This window comes from Helianthus annuus, chromosome 6, assembly GCF_002127325.2.
Source record: "Helianthus annuus cultivar XRQ/B chromosome 6, HanXRQr2.0-SUNRISE, whole genome shotgun sequence".
NCBI lineage: Eukaryota > Viridiplantae > Streptophyta > Magnoliopsida > Asterales > Asteraceae > Helianthus > Helianthus annuus.
The window spans coordinates 16,946,130-16,973,192 of NC_035438.2; the positions used below are offsets into that span (position 1 = coordinate 16,946,130).

General features: G+C 38.5%; 2 protein-coding genes across 2 annotated transcripts; one reads left to right on the plus strand and one right to left on the minus strand.

Annotated features, from left to right (window-relative positions):
- Positions 1-4,573: 4,573 nt before the first annotated feature.
- LOC118479503 lies at positions 4,574-5,488 on the minus strand. The gene is made up of 2 exons (XM_035974053.1): positions 5,314-5,488; positions 4,574-4,887 (listed from the first exon to the last, which is right to left on the minus strand). The coding sequence occupies exons 1-2, from the start codon at positions 5,486-5,488 to the stop codon at positions 4,574-4,576; spliced, it is 489 nt and encodes a 162-aa protein (XP_035829946.1).
- A 1,883-nt stretch (positions 5,489-7,371) lies between these two features.
- On the plus strand, positions 7,372-9,180 carry LOC110864924 (tetrahydrocannabinolic acid synthase). Its single transcript, XM_022114092.2, has one exon. The coding sequence runs from the start codon at positions 7,396-7,398 to the stop codon at positions 9,031-9,033; it is 1,638 nt and encodes a 545-aa protein (XP_021969784.1). The 5' UTR covers positions 7,372-7,395; the 3' UTR covers positions 9,034-9,180.
- The last annotated feature ends 17,883 nt before the right edge of the window (positions 9,181-27,063 follow it).

Below are 27,063 nucleotides of genomic sequence, written 5' to 3' on the forward strand. Positions count from 1 at the left end.
TCTGTTGACTTTGTTTCATGCATTTAAGTTTGTTTGACGTGGTGTTTGATCTTTATATGCTTTTTTTACATATATGAATAAATCTATCCTCAAACAGTAAACTAATAATCTTATCTCGTAATTTGTATAGGATATTTTGGTCCTCACAAATTTAAAAAAAATAAGCCCTTATAGTTAAAAAATATTCATGATTAGTAACTAATAAAATAAAACAACACTGTTAAATAATTTAATTTATTGTGAGTCCACCCGTGTAACACACGGGTACTTAGACTAGTGAACTTATAAAAAGTCTTAACTTGTTTCCATAACCGGAAACGCTTCTTTATTTCCTTAAATGTCAATGAATCAAACAGTAAGACCACCCGTAATGGTTGTAAATTTGGGCGTTTTTGGGGCTTAATCACGCCTAATATCGCCCCTTTGTCAATACGTATGGGCGTGATTGGCTTTTTTTTGTTTGGGCGTTTTATAAATCACGCCTGGTGGGGGAAATCTTGTCCAATCACATGTGAGGTTACATTATTTGGCGAATAGGGGTTTTTAAATGTTTTATTTTATTTTATTACAAACATAATGCCCGACAATCCCCACATCCCCACTACACCCATTTTAGAAAACGCCCAATAATGCCCCATTACTGATTGGACTGCCACATGGCGCAAAACGCCCAAAGGTGAATATTGCCCACTACGCATGGTCTAATACCACATGTTAATTACTTATTTCTATCCAGTTCATGATCAAATCACCATAACACACGAAGATCCATAATTCCAGTCCTTCAAAGTTGCAAAAGATCCAAGTTTGTTGAACATGGTATAGTAAATTAGGTAACTTGCATATACTTATTCTATTGAAGAAGAAAGGAAGTAATGTTAACAACAATGATTGATAGGAAGAGAAAAAGACGACTAGATGACCTTCAATTGGAACTAACAATCGTTTTGATCTTATGATCTTCAATTTAGTCTTGTTAGATTCTTATCAAAAGCTTAGATTTGCTTGATCATTCTGTTGAGGTTAGTATTGGCACGTATAATTTTGTACTAGTCTCATGTTTTGAAATATAAGTTTTATTGTTTTTGTATCCACGATTGTTTGTAGTTCTTCGTAAATCAAACTATTTCTTGGCAACTATAGATCTGTTGAAGTTAGTATTGGCATGTATAATTTTGTACTAGTCTCTTGTTTTTACGAAGAACTACAAGCTTAGTCCACGTTTCAAAATCTAGATGGTATCCTTCAATTGGTTTCTCTTTAGGATACCATCTAGATTTTGAAACCTGGACTAAAAAGGGTAACTAAACCATTGTTACTCTTTAGGATATCATCTATATTTTTAAACCGACACAACTAGTAGACCTGTATAACACCGACACAACTAGTAGACCTGTATAACATTGTATACAACGTTGATTTAATCAAATTAAGTCATTTATGGACTTTTAAACAAGAAAATTCAAAGTTCTTCAATTGATTTCTCTAGAAATATCATAAATTCAATAATGATCACATTTTTTTTATTTCTCTACCAAAGAAAGATGATGCTTCTCATAAGACTTAACCCTTGCCCTTAAAGATTAATTTCACTTTAACTCAAAAGGCTTTATCATTGGACTCGCCCCTCACTGGTTATATTTGTATTTAAACTGCCTTTTTCTACATAATAAAAAGTCAACTGATAGATTCATTTATTTTTTTGACAAGTAAGCCTTTTGTTTTGTGTTGTTATTTGTTTAAATCTTCGGTAAATGTATAGATCTAATTTCTCTTCGGAAGAAAGTAAAATATTCTTTACATATCACTACTAGAAAACTGCGCTATGTTTTCTACGTCAATTTCCGTTGAAGATCCGTGGAAAAGAACGGTTTCTGATGAATTTCTTACAAAAACAGGTTATTTGAATTAAGCTCGTGGGAATTAACAATGACCTGTAAATATATTTATTTCATAGTTAATATCTATTTTATTTTGATTAGATAGTTTTCGCACTATTACAATTGCATAACTATTAAAACGAGTTTTTAGGACCCACGCGTTGCAGCGAGACCGTCAAATGAAAAAAAAAAACGTAAAAACATTAAAAGTATCGTGAAAAAGAATAAAGAAGTCGTAAAAAACAATGTAATTCTAATCTGAAAAAATTAATAGAACATAAAAAAAATAATCATTAGTATTAGAATAAATAGATTTGGTGATTGGTGGTTTCTACCATAATTATGAGAAAAAAAAGAAAAAAAAAGAAGTGGAGTGTTATTAATGGATAAGAGGAATGACATGCACCAATAAAAAGTTAGAGAAATAAATTGTATAGTACTTTTATGAGGTGAGTCATTTACCTCATTTTTATTTGTTATACGTCCTCCTTAAAATTCTAAGATAAATTCAATTCAAACCTTTTTTTTTTGTTGTTTCTTTTGTCTTTTTATCGTTTCTTTTGTCGTTTTATTCTCTTTAATTTCTTTTCAAATATTGATAACATGATGTAGCCAAATTGCTGAAAATTTAGTGGTTGTTTCTATTGTCTTTTTATTCTCTTTCATTTCCTATATATTTCTAATAGAGTAGGGATAGTGTACATTAATTCAAAAGTGTGAAAAGTGTATTATAATACTATGGGTATGTTTGGCATGGAGCTTTTAGGAGCTTCTAGCTTTAAGCTTTTAAGAAAAAACTCTTACTCAATAAAAAGTCTTGTTTGGTTGAAGGAACTTTAAGCTTTTAGGTTAGGAGCTTGAAGCTTTTGGTTGAATGCTACTACTAGTAGCGTTTAGAAGGAGCTACAAGCTTTTAGGGAAAAATGACTATTTTAACCTCTAAAAATAAGGAACTTTTTAATGCACCAACTTTCTAAATTTTTAGTTATGTCCATTTTGGTCATTTTATACATTTTATTAAAAGTTCCAGCTACTCTACCAAACACCAAATATATCAAAAAAGCTACCGCTACTAGCTACCAGCTTCAGCTATCAGCTTCCAGCCACCAACTACTTTTGCAAACATACCCTATATATAACACTATATAACACCATATAAACACCGTATAACACTTTGTAACACTATATAACAATATATAACACTATACATCTATCATAGACATGCTATCAGACGAAATATAGTGTTATATTTGTTATATAATGTTATATAGTGTTACATAATGTTATACGGTGTTATATAGTGTTATAATACATTTCTCACACTTCTTCTGGATTAATGTACAGAATCCTCTATCATTTCCTATATATTAATTAGTAAATATTGTTTCTGAGGTATGTATACTGTTCAATTTTCTTAGCATCTCATTGATCAAAGTTAGTTGCATCATTCTCTCTTTTTGGGTGGGTCTTAGACGATTTTGTGGGTTTTTTTATTATTTTTTGTGTTAATTTTTTTTTAGTTTTTTTTTTTTGCTTTAATGCGTAGGTGTTTTTTCCGACTTAATTAACATTTTTACAATGATATTTACGTTTCGCTCTATATTTTGCGAATTAACATGTTGCAATGTGTTTGTGTGGGTCAATGTTTTACGTCTATTTCTTACGAATTAACGACTATGTCTTAACGGGCGGGTTCTAAGTCAACTTTGTTATTATTCATATTTTTATGTTTCGGTCTAATTTTTTCAAGTTAACATGTCGTAATTCAGTTGCATGGTTCAGTGTTTTTACATCTACGTTTGTTTTGTTTAACGGTCCTAAATACTAGTTTTTTTTTCGAATATCAACAACACGAAAGTTTAAGATTAACACAAATTATCCTTAGGTATCATAGATAAAAACCTTTTAGACCATGTGTAGTGGTAGTGGGTTATAATGCCCCCACCATGGGGCATTATCCGACACGTGGCGTCCTAGTCAGCAATGGGGCATTATAGCAAAAGTGGCGTAGTGGGGCATTATGCCAATAACCCCCATTCAAGCATTTCTCAATTTTTTTTAACTTAATACTTCATTAAATTAAAAAAAATACAATACTAGAAACAAAAAAAAAACATCCGATTAAATTAAAAAAAACACTAGTTTTCGTCTTCGTTTTCTTCACCCTCGCCAACTTCGTCTTCCTCGTCCTCCGTTTCTTCCTCTCCCTCAGGTGGTACATACCGAACCGACCATGCGTGGTGTACCAAATCAATCATTAACTGGGAATGGTACGGTTCGTAACGCAACTCTCGCGCATTATTCACTCTTTCTTCCATTGACGCCTGTGGATGCTCCTCTTGTACGGCTTCTGGCACATAATTCTGGCATATCGCCTTTCCTTCGTCTTCCAAAATCATGTTGTGCATGATTATACAAGCGTACATAGCATCTCTCATTTTTTGCTTGCTCCATGCACGACAAGGATTTCTCAAGTATTGCCAGCGTTGTTTAAGAACCCCAAAGCATCTCTCAATGTCTTTTCGTGAAGACTCTTGAACCTTTTTAAAGTATGCTCTTTTTTCATCAATAGGATCACTATACGTCTTCACGAAAATCGAATACCTAGGATAAATTCTGTCGCTCAAATAATATCCATGAGGGTAGTAGTTTCCATTTGCGTAAAACGACGCTTTTGGAGCTTTGCCAGAAATTCACTCCTCTAACAACGGCGATTGTTCAAAAACATTGATATCATTGCATGGCCTGACCACGCCAAAGTAAGCCGACCAAACCCAAAGGTCCTGTGAAGCAACCGCCTGAAGAAAAATAGTGGGTCCTTTTTGGTCACCACGTGTGTGTTGGCCTCGCCATGCAGTCGGGCAGTTATCCCAACGCCAATGCATGCAATCTATGCTCCCGATCATACCAGGCAAACCATGCTCGGCATTATGTACCTCGTAGATCTTTTGAAGGTTCTCCCATGTAGGCGTTCTAAGACATCGCGCACCGTACACATCAATTATACCTTTATAAAAAAATATAGACAAACATAAGATTCAAAAAAAAAAAAATCTAAGCATACTCGTCGTTTAAAAAAAAATAAAAGTAAAGAATAAGAATTGTACCGCGACAAAAATGTTCCAAGCCGTCTCGTGTTGTTTTCTCCGCCATTTTTAGATACTCGTCGTTGATGTCGGTAGTGTTACCATAAGCAAGGATTCGTAATGCCGACGTACACTTTTGGATACCGGTAAATCCAAGTGCCCTCTCGCATCCGGTTTTTGTTTAAAATAATCATAGTTGGCTTCCAATTCGTCGACTATGCGTAGAAACAACCGCTTACTCATTCGGAAACGACGCCTAAAAAATTCGTTCGAAAATGTCGGCGCCTCATCAAAATAATCTTTCATCAAACGATCATGTGCCGCGTGTCGGTCTCTTTCAATATAACCTCTTTTATTTTTTTCTGCTTGGGGCCGACTAGAATGCTTGACATATCTCACCGCTAGTTGACATGCACTCGTAACCGCCTCTTGCTCAAGCTCCTCATAGGTCGAACCATCGCCATCCGCAAAATACTCGTTGTAGTAAAAATTTACCATGGATGAAGAACTAGGAGAATCCATTTTTTATAAAATGGTTGTATTTTTTTAGAGAGTTTTTGAGAGTTTTGGTTGAAAATGAATGAGTTTTGATTGTGTTTGTATATATATATATATATATGAAAAAGGTTTAAAAAAAAATAAATAATATAGCCGTTAACTAGTCGTTGTGGCATTTGATTGGCTGGTCAACATCGAACAAGCGTTTTAATAATCACGCCGGCTTGATTTTTTTTCGATTATAACATATATATATATAGGAAAAAGGTTTAAAAAAAATAAATAATATAGCCGTTAACTAGTCGTTGTGGCATTTGATTGGCTGGTCAACATCGAACAAGCGTTTTAATAATCACGCCGGCTTGATTTTTTTTCGATTATAACGCCCTATAACGCCGGGTGTAGTGGTTTATGGGGCGTTATAGGGCATTTTTTTTGAAAAATTTTTAAAAAACACGCCCCACTACGGGCGGTCCTATCTAATCTAAATTCTAATAAAAGACTCCTATTAATGCCACGTGTCATTTTCTCTTTCATTCTTAAAATTTTCAATTATATTTTATTATATATCATTAATCCTTATCTTAATTCTAATAAATGATTTCAAATAATGCTTTGATAAGGTTTACTTTAAAAAAAATTAATATCATTAAAAATTAAATTTTAAAAATCTACGAATTAACCCAACCTAAACATTAGTACATTACATGTATATAGTTTGATATCAGATACAAATTTCCTAAACTGAATTTTTACCCCAAAACTAAATTATTTAGTCCAATATTACATACATATATATTGAATAAATATAATATTATTTCTATATATGATTACTGCATGATACCAATTTATTTCGTCCAATATTAATATTAATATAGTGAATATATAATATTATACTTTGCATATGATTATGGAATGTTTTGAATTAATATTAAGTTAATAAAATTTCAACCTAAAAAATATTTCAAGCTTTGTATATATTTTATTTATATTTATATACACTACAATTCTAATGAGGGGGAATAGTGTCAGGCTGCTATATGACACTCCTTTATTGGCCCGAATAAAATACGATTTTACCCCTATTTTAAAATTACTAATATGCCTCCTGTTAAAAATTACAATTTCTCTGTTTAAAGATTATAATATTGTCATCATTTTAGCTTTTTGACAAATTATGATTTCTCAGTTCAAAATTACGTTTTTGCCCACAGTTCAAAATAGTCTTGCCATCGTTTAAGGTTTTTTTTTTTTTTTTTTTTTTTTTTGCAAAAGTATGGAAGTGTTTTTTTAACTGGTTGACTTGATGTAATTTTTATTCGTGTCAGACAACTGCCTAGCACTCACTCATTGGTCTTGATAAATTCTGTTTTGCTCCAGCTCAAAATTGCAGTCTTACTATCGTTTTAGCTTTTTTTTTTTCTAACAAAACTATGATAGTGTTTTTTAATTAGTTGATAAATATTCGGCCTAACGCCCGGCAACTTGGGCGGGCATAAAACTAGTACAAATAATAAAGTGTAATTACTTCGTTTCTTATATAAATATAAATAAAAATCAAATATAAAAGGATAAAATAAAATGCTGTTTCGTGTTAAGATTGTTTGAAGGATCTATCGGTTTACTTTTCTTAAGTTGAAAATAGCAAATTCAAGATAAACTTAGAAAAAATCAAATGATGAATTGAACTTTAGTTTTTTGTTTGCAAATTCAAGATAAACTTAGAGAAAATCAAATGATGAATTGAACTTTAGTTTTATTATGTTTTAAACTTCAAACCTAACTTTGCTTGAAATTTTCGTACGTACCTCAAGACTTTAGACAAAAGTTCATTATAATTTTCTTTTCTTAATGGTCTTTTCTTGCGTTTGAGGCTCTCGTGCCTGTATAAATACACTCATCGATCTACATTACATCAAACACACCAAAACATGAAAATATCTCAACTTGTGTTCCTCTTTGTTCTAACCCTTTGTTTCTTTGTTTCATGGGGAGCCACACACCCCTTTAATGTTGATGATTCAGAAGATTTAATAAGCTGCCTCCAATCCAAAACCAACAATGTCACCTCCATCTCTCAACTCATTTTCACCCCCGTTAATTCTTCTTTCCAGTCCATTTGGGAAGCTAGAGTCAACAATCTTAGGTTCATTAAACCCTCCACCCCTAAACCATCCGTCATCGTAACTCCCATCGACGAAACGCAGATCCAAACCACTCTTTTCTGCTCCAAGAAACACGGATACCAGATCAGGATCAGGTCGGGAGGACATGACTTCGAAGCCATCTCGTCTTCTGCTGTAGTTCCGTTTGTCATGCTTGATCTTGTCAACATGAAGTCTATAGATGTGGATGTTGGAAAGAGGACTGCATGGGTCCAGGCCGGTGCACTGCTTGGTGAGCTATACTACAGTATTTCTCAAAAGACCAACACCTTGTACTTCCCGGCTGGCATTTGCCCTACGGTGGGTGTGGGCGGGTACATGGGCGGTGGTGGGTATGGAACCCTGGTGAGGAAATATGGGACTGCTGCTGATAATGTTTTGGATGTTCGGTTCATGGATGTCAATGGAAATATTTTGGAAAGGAAGTCGATGGGAGAAGATTTGTTTTGGGCGCTTCGCGGTGGTGGTGCTTCCAGCTTTGGGATAGTTCTTGCATGGAAGCTGAGGTTAGTGCCAGTGCCGGAGATCGTGACTGTTTTCGGGGTGAATATAACACTTGAAGAAAATGGGACAGATATTTTCTATAAATATCAATATGTAGCACCAAGTATGGATCGAGATTTGCTTATAAGAGTTCAACTATTCAGCGAATTTATAGGAAACACTACGAATAAAACGATCAAAATGTGGTTTCAAGGACTTTATCTTGGCAAAACTGATACACTACTTCAATTGCTAGACAAAGACTTCCCGGAGCTCAAGGTGAGACGAGAGAATTGCGAAGAAATGAGCATGGTTCAGTCAAGTCTTGTATTAGCCGATCAGGGATTCACAACCTCTACCCCAACCGAGGCTCTTGCAAACCAATCTGCCATCGAGAGGCAGTCTTGGAACTACAAAATAAAACTAGACTATGTTAGGACTCCGATCCCAAAAAGCGGGCTCAGAAAGATGTGGAGAAAGATATTTGAAAACGACCAATCAGAGATGTTGGTTATATACACATTTGGCGGGAAGATGGAGGAGTACTCGGAAACAGCAATTCCATATCCTCATAGAGCTGGGGTGTTGTACCAGTTTCTTAAGGGTGTGAATTTTGCAGATCAAACTTCAGACATGACCCCAACATCGCTCAAACGGGTACAGTGGCTGCAAAGGTTTTATAAGTTTTTGGAGCCATACGTATCAAAGAACCCGAGGGAGGCTTATTTAAACTACGTTGATCTTGATTTGGGTGTTGGAAGGGACACTTATGAGGAAGCAAGCGTTTGGGGTGAGAGTTATTGGAAGAGAGAAAACTTTAAAAAGTTGATTCGAATCAAGGCCCAAGTGGATCCAGAGAATTTCTTTAGGCACCCACAAAGTATACCGGTTTTCGACTATCCACTTGTTTCGACCAGCTGAAGACATGTACAAAGCATATAATATAATATGTGGTTCTAGTTTACGTACGTTTTTTGTTGAATAAATTTGCAATTAATAAGTGTGGGAGTTGTAAGTGTTTACTTTGACAATTATTGTCCTTGATCCTAGCATTTTATGGTGGGATTATAATTTGTTATCATTATTTTGATCGATTGTATATAGTTTTAAGAAAACCACATGTGAACCATTTATTTTGTTTGTTTTCGGGACTTTGGTTTTTCTCACCCTAGTAAACACCAATAATATTCTTCTTCTTTATTACCAGCCAACGAAAACCAAAAATAAAATAAAACGTAATGTCGAGTCCCTGAATCCCGATAGAGAGTCAACGAAACTCGTTGACATTGCAAAGGTCCGACGTCGTCTTCCTACAAAAAAAGAATACCATTAGCCTCGTCACGGAGGACCCCGGAAGGGGTGGGAATCCGTGACCAAGCTCCGGCGTGAGAATAAGTAACCTTGCCGGAGAAACGAAGAGCTTATGCCGACGAGTGTGTGGTCGCCGGAATATCCTTGATGGTGTGTAAGGCTGTAAACCAGCCGAGCTAGACCCAGCTCGAGCTCGGCTAGAACTCGATTCGAGCTGGCTAGGCTCGAGCTCGAATTTCAAATCGAGCTGAGATTTGAGGCTCGAGCTCGACTCGATTAGAATTCGAGCTAGCTCGGCTCGGCTCAAACTAACAAAGAACCGCTAAATTTACTACTTCCTTAAAAATGAATTTCTTCATAGACTAAGAGCCATAATTGCCATTTAATTTAATCATATGGCTAAATATGCAAGTATAAATAGTTAATTCACTTTGTACATTGTCTTTATCTTCTTTTATAGGGGGAGATAATCCCTTAGTTTTTGTTTTCTAAACGATGTGGGACAAAAAAATGAGGGATGTGAACCTTACGAGCCAGCTCACGAGCTAATGAGTCGAGCCAGGCCAAACTCGAGCTCGGCTCGTTTACAAACCGAGCCGAGCCGAGCTGGCTCGTTTACAACCGAGCCAATTTCGAGCCGAGCTTTCTTCGAGCGAGTTTCGAGCGAGCTGCGAGCCACGATTTTTTTGAACACCCCTAATGGTGTAGATTCTTAGGCACAGAGCCTTGAATGCGTTCCGAAGGAATGTTCGGAGTAAATATTGTGTGCGTATTTAGTGAGAGGAAACCTTAAATGCAAACCTTAAATGATGTCTTCCTTCTCCTTATATAAAGAGTTTTACTTATCGTCTTGGGAGATACCGTTCATCCCATCTAACAGTTTGATTAGGCCATTGGGGAACTCAGACACGTGTCTGAGCCCCAACGGTCAGATGATTCATTCATTAATGATGCCAGCTGCTAGTGAGGTACTGTTTCCAGCGATACCCTATTTCTTTCATTTCGAGCAATTAATGATATCTCAGAGATATCACATCCTTTTTCCCGCCACAATTCATAGTCTCCTTTAAGAGATAAAGTCGGATATGGGCCCGTAGGCAAGCCCAAATAAAATGGGAGCCCAAGACGAGACCACTGAGCAATAAGTGGGCCTCGTCGTCAAGTCATCTCTAGCCCCACGTCATGAGACCCGAGTCATGTGAGCCTTGGCTGAAGTAAAGTGGCTCCGGAACTGTTGCAGCGTCTCTTAGACTGTGACAGTGGAGCCCTTTAATGATGGTAACTTGCGACTGTTTCCTTAAATCGATAAAGCATTTAGATCCAACAGTTGGGGATCTTTGTTACAATACACGTTCCCTTAATCATAATTCAATTTTTAAATTGGTGATTAGACGGTTACTGCCCTAGTCTGCATGTTCATTAAAACCGTGGGTGACTCTTCATTTTGCCATAACTTCCTCTCCTTTCTTCTCCAACATTACCTCTGTTTATTCTCCGGCCTCTCCAACTATGAGCCGAACAGGACGATCGCTAATCCGTTCCATTCTTACAAAGAAGGATCTTGAGTCCTTCGTTGTAACTTATCAGATTCCTTCAGAATTTTCCCCACGTTTGCCCGGCCTGGATGATCCGGCCGACTGCACGTCGGAAAGGATTGTTCTTTACACCCTTTCATTTTCCTTCTGCGGCGTCCGTTACCCTCTGTCGCCGTTCAAGGTAACACTGCTAAAGCACTATGGCATCCATTCTTCATAGTTGCATCCTCTTGCTTTCATGAGGATTGTGCATTTCGAGCTCTCTTGTGTTGCCGTCTCCGGTGAGCCGTCCGTACCCCTTTTCCGTATGTTCTACCGGCTCCAATCGGAAGGGGACTGGTTTACATTTGCTAAACGAAAGGACAACGTTTCTTTACCCTGCTACTCTTTCATGCCGACATCTACTTACCCAAAGGAGTGGAAAAACAGGTTTATTTTCGTTTCGGCTTCCCTGATCCCAAACCCCCCCCCCCCATTGAGGGATCCGAAGGCGGTTATCGATGATAGCGTTCCTGCACTCTCAGCAAACAAGATCGTTATGTGGAAGAGGATGTATGAACATCCTACCAGGGCTTTCAACTTCCCGGAAGGGATTTTTTCCATGGGGGGTCTGAGCCCCCTATACCCTGTTCGTCCAAAGGCTTATTGTGAGAAGAAAGGTAAACCTTTTGCTTTCGTAGTGGTATTGACCGCATTATGATTTGTAGCCCTTGTTTTTGCTTTGCTCAGTCATCTCTATTACTTGTTTATATTTGCAGATATGTCTTTGTGGAGTTTATTGCAGGCGGATTGTAAGGGGGTGTCATTCGTGGTTGGTGGTGTGGTTAACCCAGATATGGGGAACGTTCTTGAAGGGAAAACTCCTGATGTTAGGAGTTCTGCTGCTGTCGGGGAGGTGGAGAAAACTCCTTCCACCGAGGGTGGCTCCTCGGAGAGGACCAAGGGTTCTCAGAACTCCCCCTGTGAAGCAGTGGCGAAGCTTGACCCAAATGACGGGGGGTCGAAAACGTATACACCCAAAAATTTCTATAGAACTGGGGGGGTCGAAAACGTATATGCCCAAAAATTTCTATACGAAAACTACATATATAACACTACTGAGCGAAAAGTTCAGGGGGTCGGGCACCCCTCCCCGCCCCTTCTATACTTTGCCCCTGCTGTGAAGAACATCAGTGGTGAAAAACATGAAGATCTAGCCAGTCGCTTATCCCGGAAACGCAAGGCAGGTCTTGAAGCCGGTTACAAGGTTGTGATCCCCAAGCCCCGAAACATTCGTCTAAGGCTTAGGAGTGCAAGCGGTCAGAAGTCTCTTCCAGCATCCCGGGCTGTTTCTGAAGTTCCCCTAACTAATACTAAAGGGCTCTTTGTCTAAACACATGAAGATCTTGAGGTCCTCCTCAAGCCTTGTCAGCGAACCTCTCCTTGTAAGTTCATCATGCCTTTTCCTTTTATCCTCATTTTTGCATTCTTCAGTCCTTTACCCCCTATTTGTGTATATATGAAGCAGGGGAGTTCCAAAGCCCCAATTTTGATCCCTGCAACTCCTGCTTCGTCCCGGGCTAAGGGGAAAGCCCCGGAGGTCAGTGTTGCTCCTACCGATCCTGCTGTTGAAGCTTCTCTCGCCCAGGCCACTGGCACCAGCAAGTTCAAGTTGCTTGAGGGTTTTCAACCTCACTCTCCCTTGGCACCCCTGTTTGCTGAGAGGCTCCCTATCCCATATGCCCCTAAATGGAGATAACCCCCTCCACTGTTGTAGGCATTCCCGAAGTTTCCCGAAATTTCATGGCTCATGTTGTTCCTCCTCCTCACAAGTTCATGAACTTCGCACTGGATCCGGAACTTTTTGATGATCAATACTATTTGTCCATCTGCGAAGGTTTCTTCAGGGGCCGATATGTTTCAAAGGGTCAATGAGTTGAGGGGCATAAACGAGGGGCTACTGAGCGAGTTGAAAACCTATCAAACTGTTGCTGCTGAACTTCGGTGTCGGGTGGTTGATGCTGAAAGGAAGCTCTTGGAGAAGGAGGTAATGTCCCTTCTTCCCCTCCTTCCTCTTTTTTTTTATGAATACCATTTTTTTTTCAGAATGTTGGGGTTCTTCTGGAGCAAAAAGAGAGGGTCTGGGAGTGAGAACGGGGGGCTTGGCTGGATGAAAGGGAAAGCTTGCTTGCAGATGTGAAGCATTATAAAGAAGTTGCCTCTGTTTCTGCCGCGGACGTCGAGACTTTGTATGCTGATTGGGGGATTTCGATGGATGAAAATCAGAAGTTGGCTAGAGAATGCTATTGGCTTCTTCCTCAAGGGTTTGGGCTTTTCCTCTCTGCCTTTTCTCAGTCTGAGGAATTTAAAGGTAGTCTCGAGAGGGTTTACAGGGCATATAGGGACGTAGGTTATCAGTCGAGTCTGAAGGACGGGTACTCTTACTCTTCGCAGGGTATGAAGAGGAAGGAGACCCCCCTTTATAATTCAAAGGCCAAGAAGCAACTGGCCAAATTGGACAAGGAATTCAGTGAGAATACCCCTGCTTTACTTTCCAAAATCACTGATAACCTGTTGATGTCCCTGGACGAGCTCAAATCGCTGCTCACACCTGATGGCCCTTCTTCGCCCAAGTCCTTGACAAGAGAGGATTCTCCATGGTTGCCTTTTAAAACAATGATCTTCGATATGGTTGTATTAAACACTAAACACGTTGCACCTTGGACACTTTATCTTTTGGTTGGAGGCCTTTATGTTGGGGCCTCATTCTTTATGCTTAGCTATGTTTGACGTTTGCTATCCTTGGTTATTTTCCATGCTTCTGGGGTGTTTGTGTATCCCCTTTCGTTTGTTGTATGTTTTCCTCTTTTTTGCAGCGGTTGCTTGCAACTGTGGTCCAGTATCAATGGCTCGGGAAGGGTAGACCGCTGCAGTCTTCCTTGGGTCTTTTGTCCCCGGGACCATATCTTGCTAGGAGTTGCCAAAGGAAAGCAGTTTTTTATCCGTAGTTTGTTTTACAAACTTTCCTCATGGTGTGTTTTTGCACACATCCTGTTTGTAGCTTGTTTACAAAGTTTTTCAGTGTGTCCTTATACACTTAATTTGCATTTTATTTACAAATTTTTTCAGTGTGTTTTTGTACACTTAATTTGTAGTTTATTTACAAATTTTCTAGTGTGTTGTTGTACACTTAATTTGTAGTTTATTTACAAATTTTCTAGTGTGTTTTTGTACACTTAATTTGTAGTCTATTTATAAATTTGTATTGTTTATAAGGGAACCGTTTGAACGAGTTTGTAATCGCTGTTCATAGCAATAAACCGTTGTTTGTTTCCCTTGGACGAGTCGACTTCGTCCTGCCCCACAGCCGGGCTTTTTTTATCAGCATGCCTGATGTACACGTGTGTACGTTGTTTGCTATTCTTTTTTCTCGGGGATTTGCAGTCATTAGGCACGTCTGCCTTAGTACATTACCCGGTCGTCAGACTATGTTCTTTAATAGTGCTGAGGTGTTAGAACAATTTGTAAAAGGAAAATCATTCATTACCAAACGTGTTACATAGTCTTATAAAAAGAAAAAAAGAGAGGACTTAGCTATAAGTCATTTTACAAAAGTGGCCCTCAGGCCGTCTCTCCAGCCTTCCTTCGTGAGGATTGTTCTTCACACAAAATACTTTCGGAGTTACATTAGATTCCAAGTCCTTGGGATTTCCTTGCCTTGGAGTGTTTCTAGTTTGCATGCTCCCTTGCCATTGGCCCATACGACCCTATATGGTCCTTCCCATTTAGGTCCTAGATTCCCAGTGTTCTCCTGCAAACTAGCCTCGTTAGCTCACAGGACCTGGTCCCCAGGAACTAGGTTGAGCTTCTTCATCCTAGCATTGTAGTATTTTTCTATCTGCGTTTTGTACTTGGCTTCCATCCCTACAGCGGTCTCCCTCCTTTCCTCTAGGAGGTTAACATTCTTCCGTAAGTCTTGTTCATTCTCCGCGTCCCTTAGCTTCATCCTGGATGTGGGCGAACCTATCTCAACGGGGATCACTGCCTCCATCCCATAAGTTAGGCTGAAAGGAGTTTCCCCGTTACTAACCTTGGGGGTTGTCCTGTAGGCCCAGAGGACGAATGGCAATTCTTCCAGCCAGCCTTTCTGTTTTTGCCCTAATGTCACACCCTGATCTCCACGTGTCACCGGTGGGCCCGGTGTGGGGTACGTGACGTGGTTGGCGTCGTCATAGACAAACAACACAATATAATAATGCACAGCGGAAGCAGAAATAGATTCATTTCAACTTTAAATAAAATGTAATAATAAATATCACGAGTAGTTGAAACGGATCCACAGGCGGATCAAATAAAATAAGATAAATTGTTCAACAGTTTTATTGTCGTCCGAGCTTGCGAGACTATTGTGGACGCTCTAGGAAACAGCCAGCCTAGTACGTATAGTACCTGCACTTAACCTTTTGGGAAAATATGTCAGTTTACACTGGTAAATACAAATTAACTGACTCATTTTGAAAATGATTGAAAATTGATTTAAATGCACATGGCATAAAACATTTTTATAACTTGGGATAATTATGCAATATAAACTTGTGAACGAATTACATGCTACTCGTACGTTCGGTAGCCCGGGATCTTGTCCGGGTTAAAGATTAATAGACACACCACATTAAAGAGTTATACACGACGGGTGTACGCCTACACCCCGTGCTCTGGTCGTGGCCATCTCGTAAGATAATGCCAAGGATATCCGGGACACGGTCATTAACCCCCCAAAGGCTTAAAGTAAAACAAGACTGTTTAAACGAGCCGATCAAATTATTCCAATTGCATACCCAAGGGTGCAAGATTTGTACGCTCGATCAAGCGGTATTCTATATACCGTACCCCAAGCCCGTATAGGGAAAATAAGTTAAAATGTATTTACCTGAGTAAGTATGAATCACAATTGGTAAGTGTAGATAGCTTTTACTGGGCCTCCTATTCTGGAACAAAGGTTTATAATAACCTATTAGATTCCTAACGGGTCTTTATTTAAGCCTAAGCTTAGACCGGTTAGTTTTAAGGACGATACGGTACAAGCGCACGATTAAGCGAAAGACCGGATAGAATGTGATTTAGACCCGACAAGTTTGAATACTTGTATAATATGGGTATACTAAATACTTTCTGGATTTTGAGATAAAAATGATAACGTTTGACCCGTTTCGGTCAATTTATGCAAACTAGTTACATAAACCGTACCGAACGCTAAAAGGGCGTTACGGGTATCCAAAAGAGTCATATGCAAGTTCCCTGAGATCATATGCTTTAAATATGATATAATATCAGCAAGTTATGTTCTATTATGCCCCGAATGAATTTAAACTCAATTTATGCCTTATAAGGGCATTTTGGTCATTTAAAATGTTATAAAAGAGTTAATTGGAAATCTGAGTTACAGGTCTGATTTATACAGTACATATACTTAGTTTGACGTATTATAACAGTAGGGTATGACCCATATACAGAACTTATCATTTAAAATCAAACTATGCACCGTAGGGGTATTTTAGTAATTTCACAAGGGCTAAGAATGTCAAAACTGGAAATCTGAGTTCGAAATCTTATACTTACTGTTATTATATGAAAATATGCTAAATACATCAGTAGGTATAATTCTTATATGTTTAATATGTGTATAACGCATACTATGCGCTAAAAACGCTTAAAAATGCGATTTAGAGCCGTTTCCGGGTTTTTAAAAGAAAGCTGAGATTTTTATATTTCCAGAATGCTCAAAATAATTTATTTAACAAATAAAATCAGTAGAAAAAGGTTTGGGGTCAAAAGGATGTATAAAACTCATTTTATGGCTTAAACGGTCAAAACCGGCATTAACCGAATCAACTTAGCGACGTATGATCCGATCAGCCAAAAATTAAATAAAAATCTTCAAAAATCCCAGAATATTATATAACATCAGTGGGTAAAAAGTTTTATATCAAAAAGTGGCCTTAAATAGATTATACGCTAAATGCGCCGTTTATGTAACATAAAGCTATAGTTTTACGATATCGGCCATAACTCAAAATCTGGACCACCAACTGATCTCAAATTTTCGGTGCAACTTTATAAATTAGTAATAAAGATTTCTACTCTTTCACTTTTCCAAAAATCACGTTTTATAACAAAAAGGGCAAAATAGTCAACTTTTAAGCATAATCGGAAACATGCATGTGAATCGGTCAAGCATAGACTCAAGATGTAAAAATTCCAGAAAGTTAAACATAAATAAAAATGGTCAAAAATAGACTCCAATACAGATCTCAAACATGCATGCATGGATCCGAATCGAGAGTCAACGAAAAAGTCGTTTTATAAGACTTTCGGTTCCGATCCGAGTTTATACTAAAGATTGTCGAGTTGATCATAATAAAACATATTCTTACATTCATTATAAAGTTACCTTTGATGATCAAACTGATTGCATGTCATCTACATTACCATTTATGCTATATTTCGCAAAAAACGATTTCTGTTGACTTTTTAAGAACATCTTTGACTCGACAAATAGCATGCTTAGAGTGGGAATCAGAGAATACCTTTTGAGGGTTTGTTTCCCACATAAATACCAACTTATAAGTGGTTTCAATTTGAGAAATGACAGAGCCAAAATCGTTTAATCGAAAAGTCAAACTATATGAACAACGGATTGACTTTTTGCTAATAATCAAAGCTAGAACGAATTAGAGAATGATATGAATGCTTACAAAGGTCCTAATGAAGCTTAGGAATCCCTATGAGGCTGCCTTGATGATCAGAAAGTCCCTGGAGAAGCCTTGTGAATTCTTGAAGTTGTGAGTGTTCTTGTTACTAACACAAGTCCCTCAATTGTGAAGAAATGATCTGATTAAATGGTGTTTCAGATGTTATAGGAAGCTCACAGGTGTCCAAGACATGCATGGCCATCCATTGGTGAGTTTTAGAGGTGCTCACAGCTGTTTCCCACTCAAAAATCGGACTCAACAGCAGCTGTTCACAAAGTTTTTCAGTGTGTCCTTATACACTTAATTTGCATTTTATTTACAAATTTTTCAGTGTGTTTTTGTACACTTAATTTGTAGTTTATTTACAAATTTTCTAGTGTGTTGTTGTACACTTAATTTGTAGTTTATTTACAAATTTTCTAGTGTGTTTTTGTACACTTAATTTGTAGTCTATTTATAAATTTGTATTGTTTATAAGGGAACCGTTTGAACGAGTTTGTAATCGCTGTTCATAGCAATAAACCGTTGTTTGTTTCCCTTGGACGAGTCGACTTCGTCCTGCCCCACAGCCGGGCTTTTTTTATCAGCATGCCTGATGTACACGTGTGTACGTTGTTTGCTATTCTTTTTTCTCGGGGATTTGCAGTCATTAGGCACGTCTGCCTTAGTACATTACCCGGTCGTCAGACTATGTTCTTTAATAGTGCTGAGGTGTTAGAACAATTTGTAAAAGGAAAATCATTCATTACCAAACGTGTTACATAGTCTTATAAAAAGAAAAAAAAAGAGGACTTAGCTATAAGTCATTTTACAAAAGTGGCCCTCAGGCCGTCTCTCCAGCCTTCCTTCGTGAGGATTGTTCTTCACACAAAATACTTTCGGAGTTACATTAGATTCCAAGTCCTTGGGATTTCCTTGCCTTGGAGTGTTTCTAGTTTGCATGCTCCCTTGCCATTGGCCCATACGACCCTATATGGTCCTTCCCATTTAGGTCCTAGATTCCCAGTGTTCTCCTGCAAACTAGCCTCGTTAGCTCACAGGACCTGGTCCCCAGGAACTAGGTTGAGCTTCTTCATCCTAGCATTGTAGTATTTTTCTATCTGCGTTTTGTACTTGGCTTCCATCCCTACAGCGGTCTCCCTCCTTTCCTCTAGGAGGTTAACATTCTTCCGTAAGTCTTGTTCATTCTCCGCGTCCCTTAGCTTCATCCTGGATGTGGGCGAACCTATCTCAACGGGGATCACTGCCTCCATCCCATAAGTTAGGCTGAAAGGAGTTTCCCCGTTACTGACCTTGGGGGTTGTCCTGTAGGCCCAGAGGACGAATGGCAATTCTTCCAGCCAGCCTTTCTGTTTTTGCCCTAATGTCACACCCTGATCTCCACGTGTCACCGGTGGGCCCGGTGTGGGGTACGTGACGTGGTTGGCGTCGTCATAGACAAACAACACAATATAATAATGCACAGCGGAAGCAGAAATAGATTCATTTCAACTTTAAATAAAATGTAATAATAAATATCACGAGTAGTTGAAACGGATCCACAGGCGGATCAAATAAAATAAGATAAATTGTTCAACAGTTTTATTGTCGTCCGAGCTTGCGAGACTATTGTGGACGCTCTAGGAAACAGCCAGCCTAGTACGTATAGTACCTGCACTTAACCTTTTGGGAAAATATGTCAGTTTACACTGGTAAATACAAATTAACTGACTCATTTTGAAAATGATTGAAAATTGATTTAAATGCACATGGCATAAAACATTTTTATAACTTGGGATAATTATGCAATATAAACTTGTGAACGAATTACATGCTACTCGTACGTTCGGTAGCCCGGGATCTTGTCCGGGTTAAAGATTAATAGACACACCACATTAAAGAGTTATACACGACGGGTGTACGCCTACACCCCGTGCTCTGGTCGTGGCCATCTCGTAAGATAATGCCAAGGATATCCGGGACACGGTCATTAACCCCCCAAAGGCTTAAAGTAAAACAAGACTGTTTAAACGAGCCGATCAAATTATTCCAATTGCATACCCAAGGGTGCAAGATTTGTACGCTCGATCAAGCGGTATTCTATATACCGTACCCCAAGCCCGTATAGGGAAAATAAGTTAAAATGTATTTACCTGAGTAAGTATGAATCACAATTGGTAAGTGTAGATAGCTTTTACTGGGCCTCCTATTCTGGAACAAAGGTTTATAATAACCTATTAGATTCCTAACGGGTCTTTATTTAAGCCTAAGCTTAGACCGGTTAGTTTTAAGGACGATACGGTACAAGCGCACGATTAAGCGAAAGACCGGATAGAATGTGATTTAGACCCGACAAGTTTGAATACTTGTATAATATGGGTATACTAAATACTTTCTGGATTTTGAGATAAAAATGATAACGTTTGACCCGTTTCGGTCAATTTATGCAAACTAGTTACATAAACCGTACCGAACGCTAAAAGGGCGTTACGGGTATCCAAAAGAGTCATATGCAAGTTCCCTGAGATCATATGCTTTAAATATGATATAATATCAGCAAGTTATGTTCTATTATGCCCCGAATGAATTTAAACTCAATTTATGCCTTATAAGGGCATTTTGGTCATTTAAAATGTTATAAAAGAGTTAATTGGAAATCTGAGTTACAGGTCTGATTTATACAGTACATATACTTAGTTTGACGTATTATAACAGTAGGGTATGACCCATATACAGAACTTATCATTTAAAATCAAACTATGCACCGTAGGGGTATTTTAGTAATTTCACAAGGGCTAAGAATGTCAAAACTGGAAATCTGAGTTCGAAATCTTATACTTACTGTTATTATATGAAAATATGCTAAATACATCAGTAGGTATAATTCTTATATGTTTAATATGTGTATAACGCATACTATGCGCTAAAAACGCTTAAAAATGCGATTTAGAGCCGTTTCCGGGTTTTTAAAAGAAAGCTGAGATTTTTATATTTCCAGAATGCTCAAAATAATTTATTTAACAAATAAAATCAGTAGAAAAAGGTTTGGGGTCAAAAGGATGTATAAAACTCATTTTATGGCTTAAACGGTCAAAACCGGCATTAACCGAATCAACTTAGCGACGTATGATCCGATCAGCCAAAAATTAAATAAAAATCTTCAAAAATCCCAGAATATTATATAACATCAGTGGGTAAAAAGTTTTATATCAAAAAGTGGCCTTAAATAGATTATACGCTAAATGCGCCGTTTATGTAACATAAAGCTATAGTTTTACGATATCGGCCATAACTCAAAATCTGGACCACCAACTGATCTCAAATTTTCGGTGCAACTTTATAAATTAGTAATAAAGATTTCTACTCTTTCACTTTTCCAAAAATCACGTTTTATAACAAAAAGGGCAAAATAGTCAACTTTTAAGCATAATCGGAAACATGCATGTGAATCGGTCAAGCATAGACTCAAGATGTAAAAATTTCAGAAAGTTAAACATAAATAAAAATGGTCAAAAATAGACTCCAATACAGATCTCAAACATGCATGCATGGATCCGAATCGAGAGTCAACGAAAAAGTCGTTTTATAAGACTTTCGGTTCCGATCCGAGTTTATACTAAAGATTGTCGAGTTGATCATAATAAAACATATTCTTACATTCATTATAAAGTTACCTTTGATGATCAAACTGATTGCATGTCATCTACATTACCATTTATGCTATATTTCGCAAAAACGATTTCTGTTGACTTTTTAAGAACATCTTTGACTCGACAAATAGCATGCTTAGAGTGGGAATCAGAGAATACCCTTTTGAGGGTTTGTTTCCCACATAAATACCAACTTATAAGTGGTTTCAATTTGAGAAATGACAGAGCCAAAATCGTTTAATCGAAAAGTCAAACTATATGAACAACGGATTGACTTTTTGCTAATAATCAAAGCTAGAACGAATTAGAGAATGATATGAATGCTTACAAAGGTCCTAATGAAGCTTAGGAATCCCTATGAGGCTGCCTTGATGATCAGAAAGTCCCTGGAGAAGCCTTGTGAATTCTTGAAGTTGTGAGTGTTCTTGTTACTAACACAAGTCCCTCAATTGTGAAGAAATGATCTGATTAAATGGTGTTTCAGATGTTATAGGAAGCTCACAGGTGTCCAAGACATGCATGGCCATCCATTGGTGAGTTTTAGAGGTGCTCACAGCTGTTTCCCACTCAAAAATCGGACTCAACAGCAGCTGGTCACAAAGTTCTGCACCTGGGCTCGGGTCGCGGGCCGCCTGGTCTGCAGTCCCCAAACTTTGATCAAAAGTGGCAGCTTTGGTCCCTGTCTTCGCACGCGAGGTTTTGGCTAATTATTTTGACTCGTAAACCCCCAAACTTGGTTTTTAGGAACCTTGGGACATTTACCAACATGGTAATGTCCTCGGTTAACTTTGCGCTCACCCGAAAAGTCATGAAATTCAACGTTGACGCTTTTAACCCCTCAATTACGGTTTTGGCCATAACTTTCTCATACGATAACGAAACTTCATGAAATTTTTACCACATATTCTAGTGAGTATATTTTAGCATTACAAGGCTTCGGGTCTACCAAAAGATCACTCAGAGGTATAAATTCAACATGTTGACACTTTTAGCCCCTATAGTTTGTAATTCCTCACTTTTGTGCAATTTCCGCTTCGTATGATCCATGATCCATCCGTTTAAGGTTATAAACATTATGTAGGGTTATTATAGAGTCTATTTATCCCTTGTTGACACTTTGGACCCTTACGTTCCATAGTTTTCACCGTTTGCCAACTTTAGCCCCTCTAAAGTATGTTTTCGCATACCGGAAGTCTATGACACGTGTCAATGCATTATTGGACGTAATTTTTCGAGGTGTTACACCTAACCTTCCTTTCATCCCCCGGATCACACTTTGGTTAGCCCTTTCTACTAGCCCATTGCTCTGAGCGTGGGTGAGCGACGTGAAAAACTGTTGAATGTGCATCTGTTCACAACAGGGCTTGAAGGGTTTTTTCTGCAAACTGAACGCCATTATCACTAACAAGCTCCAGTAGTATTCCAAATCGACAGACGATGTTGTCTAAGATGAATCTCTTTATTTGCTCTCTCGTAATTTTGCCAAGGGCTTGGCCTCAACCCACTTTGTGAAGTAGTCAATGGCTAACACGATGAATTTAACCCCACCATGGCCCTCGGAGAATGCTCTGATGATGTCTATGGCCCACTTTTGGCACGACCAATATGTTAAGACTGGGACCATGGGGTGTTTATGGCAACGGGTCATGGGGGCATGGATTTGACAGTTATCACATTTTCTAATTTCCTCCAAAGCCGTTTCATACATTCGCTGCCAGTAAAACCCGGCGTTCATCGCCTTGGCTACGACTGTTTTTGGTCCCGAGTGCATACCGCAAATTCCCTCGTGAATCTCTTGTATCACATACTTCGCTCCTTCCTCATCCACACATTTTAGGGGGGGCCTAGGTATGACCTTCGGTAGAGTTCCCTGTATATGAGTTCGTATTGTAGAGATTTTACTCCTACCTTCCGAGCTGGCCATCCACCCTCGGGGAGGATCCCGTCCTTTAGAAAATTTACGATGGGGGTCATCCAGGATTCCCCAGTCCTATCAACTGCTGCTACTTTTTTGTCACAGCCCCCGATACCTATCTCCCGGGAACGGGCGGCCGTGAGCCAGTTTCGGTGGTATCACATTTATTTATCCAATTTGGCAGCGGAAATTTTCATCAGGATCGTAGTTAGGAAATATTTTAATCAGAGTAAACCACCATGTTTTATGACATTAAACATATGGGTAAAAACCCAAGTTTTCAATACACACGTTTCATAGGAATACATCCTATTTATTTAATAAAAACATCCATTTTATTCTTAGGTAACTTTATTGCCACTTTTCCAAGCCTTCAGTGCTGTCCAGCTGGCTTCTATTTGGCTTTCACATATTGTTACCTGAAACGCGTTTTTAAAAACATTTTGTCAATGGGAAATACTGGTGAGTGAATCCCAATTTAATCAAGTTTAAGTAAAAACCAATTTGCAGTATTGAGGGCACATCCGCAATTACATTTGTATCCAAGACATCACAATTAACATCAGTGGTATGGTCATACTCAACTTATGGGATGTTACCACGCCAGTAACCAATTTTGTATACAAAACCCCAACATACCCACTATAATTGTATTCTTGACAAATACTCAATAACTGTCATTCGCATGGAAAGGTATTTAAGGTTTTGTAAAAACAGTTAATAAAAAGGAGATTACTCACAAAAATGAGTACATAAAAAGAGGATCAACTCACATTGCTGTTTTAGGTTTTTCGTAAGGGTTTCCTGGAGATAATCTATAAATTACACAAATGCACGTGTGTTAGTATAATAACCCATTTTAACATTAGTAATACCCTCCCCGAGACGGCATTCCAACGACTACGTCGGGCAGAACCACGACAGCCGTTACGGAACCCTAGATCAATCGGGCAGCGTATCTAATACGTCTCCAGGGGTTATAATACTTACATCGTAGCAGAACCTCGCTATTTTAGGGGGTATAATGCCCGGGTATAGTGTATACTACTTCAGAAATTTAGAAAGAAAGAAAGTTGTGAGCGACGAAAACCGAAAGCCCGTTGCCTTCTTATATAGGGCTGTAATTGGACCTCCTCGCGGCCCGCGTGAAGTTTGGGCCGGGTCTACGCGGCCCGCGTCAATGCTAGTCAACGGACTAGCTTGTCCGGCTCATCTACTAGACTCGCCACAATGATGACACGTGGCCGCACCGGGTCACGCCACAAATTGGGTCGCTCGCGGCCCGCATCAACTAAACTGAATAGGTACGCGGCCCGCTTGGGCTTATGGTTTGACGATATCTGGTTCTCCTACTCGCGCGGCCCGCATGGACTTGAGGTGAGGCCCTACGCGGCCCGCCTCAACTTAATAATTCCATCCAGCGTCTCTGTCTCATATTCAATTCTTTTTGCCCGAAGACATATCTTAAACTCTTATGATCTGTGAATATGGTAAACTTACTACCATAAAGATAATGTCTCCAAATCTTAAGGGCAAAAATTATGGCTCCTAATTCCAAATCATGTGTTGAATAATTTCCTTCATGACTCTTAAGCTGTCTAGATGCATAAGCTATAACCTTTTGACGTTGCATTAATACGCATCTATAACTTAATTTAGAAGCGTCACAAAAGACTACAAAGTCTTCAGTTCCTTCTGGTAATGCTAGTATGGGTGCATGGTTTAATCTTTGCTTAAGGATTCTAAAGGCTTCTTCTTGTTTTGGTCCCCATTCAAACTTAACAGATTTACAGGTTAGCTTAGTTAAAGGAATGGCTATTCTAGAAAAATCTCGAATAAATCTTCTATAATAACCGGCCAATCCTAAGAAACTTCTAACTTCAGTTGGTGACTCTGGGGTTTTCCATTTGGTAATTGCCTCGATTTTCGTTGGATCTACATGAATTCCTTCATGATTCACCAAATGTCCGAGAAATTGCACTTGTTCTAACCAAAATTCACACTTTGAAAATTTAGCATAAAGCTTTTCCTTTCTCAATAAACTTAAAAGTAAGTGCAAGTGCTTTGCATGCTCATCTTTACTTTTAGAGTAAATTAGAATATCATCTATGAAGACAATTATGAATTTATCCAAATATGGCTTACATATTCGGTTCATCATGTCCATAAATGCGGCTGGGGCATTGGTTAAACCAAATGGCATGACAGTAAATTCATAATGACCATACCTTGTTCTGAATGCGGTTTTAGGAATATCCTCTTCCTATACTTTTAATTGATGATATCCTGATCTTAAATCGATTTTAGAGAAAAATCGAGCTCCTTGAAGTTGATCAAACAAATCATCGATCCTCGGTAATGGGTACCGATTCTTAATCGTGACTTTGTTCAATTCACGGTAGTCAATGCACATACGCATTGATCCGTCCTTCTTTTTAACAAATAAAATCGGCGCTCCCCATGGCGATGAGCTTGGCTGTATGAATCCCTTTTCCAACAACTCGTCTAGTTGTTTCTTCAGTTCTTGCATTTCAGCGGGTGCTAAACGGTAAGGTGCTTTGGCAATTGGTGCTGTTCCTGGTAGCAGATGAATTCTGAATTCCACTTCCCTGTCTGGCGGTAGTCCTGGCAATTCTTCTGGAAAGACATCTGAAAATTGGGATACTACTGGGATATCTTTTACTTCTTTTCCTTTAGTGTTAGTGATTATAGAAATCAAATACACTATAGATCCTTTCCTTATACAACTTGCAGTTTTCATCACAGAGATGAATTTAGTGGATCTAAAGGGTTTATCTCCTTTAATTGTGATCTTTTCACCTCTTGGGGATTTTAACTGAATTGTCTTTTGATCACATAAGATATTGGCTTTGTTGGCTATTAACCAATCCATTCCTAATACTACATCAAATCCAACCAGATTCATTGGGTAAAGGTTTGCTATAAATTTTTGATTAAAAATTTCTATTCTTGCTTCCTGCAAGATTTCAGAAATCTTAACAGTTTCTCCATTTGCGGTTTCCACTAGACATTCTTGTGGTAGTTTAGTTAATGATTGATTTAGGAGTTTGCAAAATGAAGTATTAATAAAACTTTGGTTTGCACCAGAGTCAAATAATACTTTAGCAAAAATATCATTAACTAAAAACGTACCAGCAATTACGTCTGGAATCATCCTGGCTTCCTCTGTAGTTAGCACGAAAGCTCTGGCATTTTTAGGATTTTTGTTGGTTGCAGCTGGAGCCAATTTCGGACAGTTTGTCCTAATGTGACCTTTTTCTCCACAATTGAAGCACATTCCATTACTGGATTTCTTCTTGCAATTCTCTTCCTTGTGTCCTGGGGCCTTGCAAAAATTACAGTAAGTAGAGCATCTTCCAGAATGCTTCTTTCTGCAGGCTTTGCAGTAGGGTGCAGAGGTAGAACCTACATTCCTACGATTGGAATTCCCAGAACGGAATTCTTGAGTAAGCCTTTGGGTTAGGTTTCTCCTCTGGTCTTCTTCTCTAGTACGGATTAACTCATCTGTCAAGGTATTAGCTAGTTCTACAGCTTCCTCTATGGTTTGGGGTCTAGCTGCCTTGACTACATGTCTAATCTCTCCAATTAATCCCCAGATATAACGGGAGATTAACACTGGTTCAGGTGATGCAAGGGTAGGTACTATCCTAGCATATTCAAAGAATGTGGTAGTGTAACCCTTACTGTCTACTCCGGTCATTCTTAGATTTAGGAACTTATTTGCTATCCGTTCCTTTTCATTGGGAGGGCAGAATTTCCTTTCTACCATGTTCTTGAATTCTTCCCATTCCATATTATAAATCCTATCA